General features: G+C 36.8%; 1 protein-coding gene across 1 annotated transcript; it reads right to left on the bottom strand.

Moving 5' to 3' along the window:
* Nucleotides 1-566: 566 nt before the first annotated feature.
* Nucleotides 567-7,918, bottom strand: ddx39ab (DEAD (Asp-Glu-Ala-Asp) box polypeptide 39Ab). The gene is made up of 10 exons (XM_082141189.1): nucleotides 7,800-7,918; nucleotides 6,522-6,730; nucleotides 5,769-5,896; nucleotides 3,835-4,111; nucleotides 3,633-3,751; nucleotides 2,734-2,865; nucleotides 2,369-2,478; nucleotides 1,393-1,537; nucleotides 1,170-1,317; nucleotides 567-786 (listed from the first exon to the last, which is right to left on the bottom strand). Exons 2-10 carry the CDS (start codon nucleotides 6,727-6,729, stop codon nucleotides 770-772), a joined length of 1,284 nt encoding a protein of 427 aa, XP_081997315.1. The 5' UTR covers nucleotide 6,730; nucleotides 7,800-7,918; the 3' UTR covers nucleotides 567-769.
* Nucleotides 7,919-8,725: the final 807 nt, after the last annotated feature.

Consider the following 8,725-nt stretch of genomic DNA (forward strand, 5'->3'; position numbering starts at 1 on the left):
ATGTGATTTTTTCTAATTTGTTATATTGCAGATCAAGTATAATTATAATATAGTTTGTTAGATTGCGTAATAGCCTGAATTACCATTTAATGGCCGTTTCTAAGTGAACAAGATATTAAAACTATTTAATGTGAAAAGCTGCATCTGATGGTCACCATAATAAATATGAATATGTAAATATTACATAGAAATTACAAGGATTCTTCAGTTTACAAAATCATTTTAAGAGTAGTCCAGTCAACTAATGATTGGATGGACATTGAAATCAACCTGTTAGGACACTTTACAAAGATGACTGTTTGGAAATAAAAGGTTCATTTTCTTTGCAAAAATGTTGTTTTTATTTTGGGTTGACATGACCCAGATACAATTAACAGGAGTAAAACAATCAGTTAACCTCAAATAAATGGAGGTTATGACACTGGCCTGCAAGTTTCACAACATCCAGATGAAATATTTTAAAGCAAGGCATTACTAGAAACATGTACTAAAGAAATTTGGAAACCCAATAAAAACCACTTTCAAAAAAACGACACTCCAGAAGACAAACCCAGCCAGCCAAGGTGTGGTATATAAAAAGTTTTAATTTCATTAAAACCCAAAACAAAAACATGATTTTATGACAAATCAAAACAGACAACTAGCCCGATCCTCCGACGAGAAGCGGTAAAAACAACTGTGGGTTTGAGGTAAAAAGGAGGCTTTAAAAACAGGAGGTTTGTCGTCCTGCCGCAATCCAACAGCTGCAGTTCTGGAAACACCAAGACCTTCATCTGGACTGTTCAACTGCACAGAGAAAGAGAAAACATCACTTTAAATGCAAAATACCACATTCTTTGGGTTTGAAAAATTCAGAAGCACTTGCTAACAATGGGACGCATCAAACTGGGAAAGATAAACCAGTGACACCAATATCTGGGATAACTGTTTTAATTAGTTTAACACTTAAATTTGACCGATCCACTGAAGAAAATCATTATATTCTTGGAAACCAACAATGCCAATAACCTCAAAATATCCAATAACCTAGCCTCGCTTTAGCGACCACATCAGCGTCCGCCAATATTACAGTTATCAATTCATCACACCGCTCGGGTTGCATTCAATTTGGAAGCAGATATTATCAGGGTTCATTCCTTCATGCTCAAAACACAAGACCGAAGACTCACTGTAAGTGGAAATGTCGATCTCCTCGGGTAACTCTGCCACGTTGACCTCAAATCGGTCCTGCACGTCGTTCAGGATTTTGGCATCGGTTTCATCTGACACGAATGTGACGGCCAAACCCTTGGTGCCAAAGCGCCCGGCACGAGCCACCTGAGAACGAGACGAGACTGTGAGACTCAGCCCTTCAGAGATCTGAAACATTCACGCACGCGGTTGCATTCGTACCCTGTGGAGATACGTGTCTGAGTCCTCTGGCATGTCGTAGTTGAAGACGATGTTGACCCTCTCGATATCCATTCCTCGACCGAACAGATTCGTGGCCACTAGGATCCTCCGCTGGAAGTCTTTGAACTGCTGATACCGGGACAACCTGCGAGCAGAGATTCAAACAGAAGCATTAAAACATCCAGTCCTGAAAGAGTCCCAGCAGATCCTCACGTTTACAAGCTCTAAAAGTGGTTAAATGTTCTTTACGAGCTCAGAAAATGAGATTAAAGAGACAAACGTTATTGCAACACTCATATTAACCTCACTGAAGGAGGGTCGATCACAAATGTATGAGGAATTGTTGCTGAAAAACAAGCTTGTATAAATGCAGATTTCTGTAATAGCAAGTATGCAATAATTATATAAAGAGATGTAACAAGCAATTAAACAATTAGAGGCATTAAATTACATGCATTGTCTCTTTCAGGACTGACTTTAAAACAAGGGTTTCATAAAACTGGGGTTCATGAGTTCATAAAGCTAAATAATAAAAATAAACATTACTATGCATTTAACAGTTTACCATGAATGAAGAGACTGACAATTAGGATTTGAGGACTGAAGGACTCTAACCATGGACATTTGATAATTTGGCATCAAAATATATAGGTATATAAATGTTATGGTAAATATTCTACAAATGTCACTTACCTTTTGTGTCAAGTTTAAAGTAGAACTGTTATTCAATACATACAATGTAAACGTAATTTGTCAATGTCATAAGATTAATTGAATACAGTATATTGTAACCCACAAAAATCAAACTACATGAAATGGAAAATTAGATAAGTTAATTATAAAATTTATAAAAACCATACTCGTTCATTGTTAAAAAAAAAATCAACTTTTAAAGATGTTTGGGCTGACAAACTCTTGGGAATGTCTGGTTTCATGTGTCAATAACTGCAGTGAGTCAAAGCGCGCACACACACACCTCTCTTCCTGAGCCATTCCTCTGTGGATGGCGATGGCGGGGAAGTTCTGCTCCACCAGTAACTGTGAAAGAGCCACACAGCGCTGAACAGACTTCACGAAGATCACCACCTGCAGGACAAACACAGAATCACCCTCAAGAACACAACCTCAAGCACTTGACAGAAACCATAATCTACAGGAACAAGGGAGAGTCTCGGAGGGAAAGCCAATGCATTTAAATGGACATCATAAAAAAAGAAAACTCTTTTTGGGAACAAAGAAGAATCACAACAAGACTGGAGTAAACAGGGTCGAGTTTGATCAGAAGCGTCTGCTAAATGAATAAATGTGAAGACTGGAATGAGCATCAAGTAAAGCGCTCACCTGGTTGAACTCCAGGACGTCGAGCAGGTCGAAGAGTTTGCGGTTCTTCTCGCTGTCCTTCAGTTTGCAGTAATACTGCTGCAGGCCGTGAAGGGTCAGCTTCGTCTCGTCGTCCACAAACACCTCCATCGGCTGAAAACACCACAACACTTCAGACTATGACGAGTGAAGAGCATCCGGTCTCAACCAATAACAATCATAAGGGCTAACGCAGCGACAGATACAGTCGGACAACTTAAATGCTAATTTAATAAAATTGCCACTGCACCCAAAAAAAGACTCAAAATACAAGAAACCAAATTGTAGTGGCATTTTAACGAGTGTTATTTTTGCATCAGTAATATACTAGTTTAATATTTTGAATTTAGTTTAATATTTTGAATTTAGTTTAATATTTTGAATTTAATTTAAATACACCAACACTGCACATGGTGAATGTTTGTACAATTTGCTTCCTTTTTAATTCAGTTAAAATGATTTTTTTTTTTATCATACAATGGATAGTTCCGGTCCCTGATTCTGATTGGTTGAACCGCATTCAAAGCTATTGTAAATTAAATTACAAACATACAACTGTGACCTCGTTACATCAAATATTAAAATAAATATTTTCTGCCAATATCCAAGGCAACATTTCTTATTTTCGCTCAAGTACTAATATAAACAAACTTGAAACAGTTAAAGTGTTTTGGGTCCATATAGTTTTAAGTTTGTTATATTAGTACTTAAACGAAAAAAGTTGCCTTGGAAATGAGCTGAAATAAGTACTAATATAACATCCTTAAAACCATATGGACACAAAACAACATTTGAACCATTTCAAGGAAGAGAACTGCGCAAACGTTCACCATGTGATCACAAAACAAGGTAATCTCACTAAAAGGACAGACGTCACTCACGTCCTGCATGAACTTGCGGCAGACGGGGCGTATCTCTTTGCTGAGGGTGGCGCTGAACATCATGCACTGCTTCTCATGAGGCGTCAGTCTGAAGATGTCCTGAACGTCACGCCTCATATCTGACACAGAAACACACATATGAATCGTCAAAGACTCAGTTCAACACAAACACACATCAAGCGCACTTCCTCCAGACGCTCACCGAGCTGCTCCAGCATCTTGTCACACTCGTCCAGGACAAAGTGCTTGACGTTCTTCAGGTTGAGGGTTTTGTTGCGCACCAGCGCGAGGATTCGGCCCGGCGTCCCCACCACGATGTGCGGGCAGCTCTTCTTCAGGACGTCCTCGTCCTTCTTGATGGACATGCCGCCGAAGAACACGGCCACCTTGACCGTGGGCATGTACTTGGAGAAGCGCTCGTACTCTTTGCTGATCTGAAAGGCCAGCTCACGCGTGTGACACATGACCAGCACCGACACCTGCACAAACACAACCGGCTCAGAGTTAAATTAAAGTTTTGCACGTTACACACCTGTAAAACCATAATTAGGGCCACTTGAACACCAGCATTAATAACTGGCTGACAAAGTTTGGTGAACTTTCACAACTGTTCAACCAAACCCCAAATAATTTAACACCTGTATGTTTACAGGTCTGTTTAGCCGCATGTCACGTGATCAATAACTTAACTTTAATAAGGGTTAAAAAACTAAATATTCTTTCATTTTAAAAACCAATTTACACCAATGAATATTTTAATTATTGAACACCACAAATAACATGATCAGTTTGTTGATTGGTCACATGAAATTCATATGAACAAAACAAAAATGTTATACTTAAAGGACCTGAATCAATGTAAAGTTAAAAAGACCACTTCAATTATTAGACATGTTCAAGGTGCTCTTTTTTTGTGTTTTAATAAACGAATAAACTACAATTTATAAAATGTAGTTTAAATTTGGCATCGACTCAATATTTCAATAATTAACTTGCACAAGATGCAGGCAGACAAAAACAAATTCAAATGTACCGTAATAAAAAAAACATTTACACATTCACCAAGTTTGATTTTAAAATGCATTTAACGTTGATTTCATGTTTAAATAATTCAACAGTAGTCACATTTACACAGCTATATTAATTCAATTAAAAAGTCAGTTATGCATAAAGTATTTTAGTGAGCTTTAAATATAAAAAAATATATACATTATTAAATTTTATACGATTTAATTATTCATCAGCTCCCTGAGTTAGTGCCTTCTAACTCGTACATTTCAGTCCTAATGGTTTCATCCCTAAACAGAAGTCACACACTAAACATGTTCAAGGTTATCTTTTTTTAGTTTGAATAAATTACAAAGAAATTGCATTTTCACGTGCACGGTTTCTTTTTAAAAATGATTAACTAACTTTAGATTTAAATAATTCAACAGTCACATGTTCACAACTATATTATGTCAATTAAAGTTAATGTTATGCAGGAAAAAATCTTTTAGCGAGTCGTTAAATGTAAAAACAATTTTAATTATTTAAAAAACATAGAATATTTATTTTAAAAGGACTTCAACGAAAGTTAAAACTGCTTCAATTATTAAACATGTTCAAGGTTCTTTTTAATGCGTTTTAATGAATAAATTACATTTTTATAAAATGTTAATTTAATTGACATTGAATATTTCAATAACTCGCACAAGAACAAGGCAGACAAACATTTCACAGTGAAATGTTTGTCTGCCTTGTTCTTGTGCGAGTTATTGAAATATTCAATGTCAATTAAATTGTAATATTTTATTTTTAAACTAATTTCAAATTTCTATTTAGCATTTATACAATCCCCACATTTCATTTTAAATAATGTTTCATTATTTAAATAAGAAATCAAAGTTAGTCACATGTCCACAGCTTTATGATGTCAATTAAAGTTCATGTTATGCAGGAAAAATTGGTGAGTCTTTAAAAAAAAGCTGAAAATGGCTGCTTTTCTTATTAAAAAAAAAAGTATTTTATAATGAGTATTTTAATTTAAGTGTTTTGTGATTTAATTATTAATCCGCTCCCTGAGTTAGTGATCTCAAACTCGTACCTCCGAGTCCTAATGTTTCATCCCTAAACAGAAGCGTCACACACACTAACCTGTCCCTCCACCGGCTCGATCTGCTGTAGAGTTGCGAGCACAAACACGGCCGTCTTCCCCATACCGGACTTGGCCTGACACAAGATATCCATGCCGAGGATTGCCTGCGGGATGCACTCGTGCTGCACTAAAAACACAAACACCATGTTTACCCTCCGGAATAATCAACATACACATCCATGCCAACAGAAGCAGTAGGGCTGGGCAAACAAAGTGAATTTTCAATTAATCGCTTATTTTTTTTAATGTGGTTGATTCAAAATCAATTCTCAAAGGCAACAAATCGATTTTTCCCTGATTAAGTCATCTGTCACCCAAAAGCCAGTGTTAGTTTTCCAGTCCACTGCTCATAGGCTTGCATGGAGGCTCCATGTTACAGATAATGCTGTGGGATTTTGTGTTTGTTTTCTCTTAAACATAAAATAACCGGATCCTGTTTGATCAAGGCATGAGACTGTTCTGACTTGCCCAATTTTTAGCATCAATTTTTCATCTTGCATCAAAATCCTGTCTATTCATTGTATGCATTTGAAATATAGAGTAGGGTTCTGTGTTAATGTACACAAGTGAACCTAAAATAAAAAGTTTAATATACAGGTTTGTGGCTCTTAATTTTTTATTAATTAACCAATTGTAAACTTAGTTCACTGTTCTTTTTTTATAAATATAGGACTTCTATATCTATATTCATTGAGCCGAATCAGGAATCGAAACATCTGAATCGATAGCCCTAAGAAGCACGTGTGTCTGACCTTCAGACGGATGCTCGAACCCGCAGTCCACGATGGCCCTCAGCAGCTCCGGCTTGAGCAGGAAGTCCCTGAATCCCGAGCTGTGGATGGAGACGTACGAGCCCTTCACCTCCTTCTTGCCCACCGGAGCGACGCTCTCCGGGGCTCCTTGAGGCTCCTCGTCCTCTTCGTAATCCAACAGCTCGTTTTCAACATCATTCTCAGCCATTCTGGAGACATAAGTGAGAAGACTGATCATAAAGCAGCAGGGCATTTAAATCACACCTTCACCAGATTCACACTTTCACTTTTTTTGAGAAAAGTTAGAAAGTCCCACATAATCCCACACAGGACAGAAAACCATGTAAACAAACCAGCCTGGTCACTATTGAGTGACGAAAGTACACAACTGGACGTTTTAAACATTCACAAATAATGATTTCATAACATAATAGGACCAAATGCGCTTGGAACATATTTTGAGGTGACAGTTACACATTACTACATGTAATTACTAAAGTAATAACATTGTTTTTGCATAATTAAATGTAACGAACCATAAACACTAACTCTATAGTAAGTACATGCAGTTAATTATGAAATGGTACTTATTTGAGCAAGTACAATGCAACTACGTCACATTAAAATAAAGTGTAACGTATATTTTTGTTAACCGAGTACATGGTTCATAGACGAATTCAAAAAGCCAAAGCAGAGCAAAATAAACATAGTAATAACGCGGTATCTATTGTTACTACGCAGCGAGTTCAGTGAAACTGGACCGGGCCCCGATTACAAACCATACGGCCATACACATCAATGTTATGAGGATATAGTATGAAATTATACGTTAATATCCAAAACAATCACGGTTCTCGCTTTTGTGTTGATGAGCAACAGAGAAATTCAAATTAGTCTAGATGTGAAACTCCTTTAACGAGCGTTTAGTCGCGAACGCGCGGCGGACAATAAAGCGGCGTTTACTAGCGTTTATTAATGACGGAGACGCTTATAAAAATGAACTAAATCTCACACACGAGCTTATGTTTAATGCAGCTTACCAGTACCGAAGCCGAGAAACACTGAAATATCTTAAAACAACTGAAAATAAACTCTCGCGCGTGCTCTCTTCCTATCGTGCGCTGTTGTTAGCACGCGCAGCTAACATGCTAATGACATCGCGCTTCGATCTCATAATAAACTTCACTGTTAAATACAACACACAGAGGTATATGTACCATAAATAAAGCTATGAGGGGAAACCGTGCTAGGTTTAATTGAGAAATCATCTTACATTACCTGTATGTGACGGTGCGCGAGGAATACGTTTGAAGAAGCACTGCTGTCTCAAACCACACGAGACGACAGGCCGCAGTTTATACTACCGCCCGGAAATCCCGCCTCCTGAAGAATAAGCGCGCCCATTGGCTGGCAAACGCGTCAGTTTCATACGCGTTAAATGAAACCGTGTCGTGATTGGATGTTGGAACTTGAACTTTGGGGCGTGGAAGTCGTGCTCGCGTTGGGCGCGTTTGAGGTGGGCGGGATTTTTGTAGCTCACTTCTGAAGTTTCTTAAGGTGATTGAAACGTTTGATCATATTTGCAAGTAGTTTAGGAAGGAATATTAATATAAATTACTTAAAACAGTAAACCTATGCTATTAAATTATTTATATCTTGCGCCATATTATGGAAGCCCTTTTCCGCTACATACAAAATCATAACTGTGATATAAAAGTCGAAATTATGACATACTAAACCAAAATTATGACTTAAAAGTCCTGATTAGAAAAAAAAAAAAAAAAAAAAATCGAGATAAAAAAGTCACAAATATTACATATTGAAGTAATAACATAATGATGTAATTGTAGAAATTAAAGGCCTATGACATTTCTACTTTTTAATCTCATAGGACTTAGTATGTCATAATAATGACTTAGTATGTAATAATTTCGCCTTTTTATGCCATAATTTAGATTTTTAATCATAATTATCATGTAGTTTTTTAATAATTAAGATTTACCAAAACAATGTTTTTCTTTTGTAGCTTCTATAAGTAAACCGAATCAAATCAAGACTAAAGAAAGACTATCATCTAAAAAACAAACAATTCCCCAAAATACATGGTAATGTCCGTTAGTTACGGTAGAACAAGAGTTTTGTGTGTTTTGACTACCTTTATCAATTTTGTAAAGTGTTGAAGAAGTATTTTAGTATGAGAGACA

Source organism: Leuciscus leuciscus (assembly GCF_965113295.1).
Source record: "Leuciscus leuciscus genome assembly, chromosome: 1".
Lineage (NCBI taxonomy): Eukaryota > Metazoa > Chordata > Actinopteri > Cypriniformes > Leuciscidae > Leuciscus > Leuciscus leuciscus.

What these genes read in the sequence shown, in the direction of transcription:
- ddx39ab (XM_082141189.1), bottom strand. Translation starts at nt 6,729, where the DNA reads ATGGCTGAGAATGATGTTGAAAACGAGCTGTTGGATTACGAAGAGGAC. An exon ending in ACGTCCTGGAGTTCAACCAG is followed by an intron (nt 2,479 to 2,733) that starts GTGAGCGCTTTA and finishes TTTGTCCTGCAG; the next exon opens with GTGGTGATCTTCGTGAAGTC. An exon ending in CAGACACGTATCTCCACAGG is followed by an intron (nt 1,318 to 1,392) that starts GTACGAATGCAA and finishes TCTCGTTCTCAG; the next exon opens with GTGGCTCGTGCCGGGCGCTT.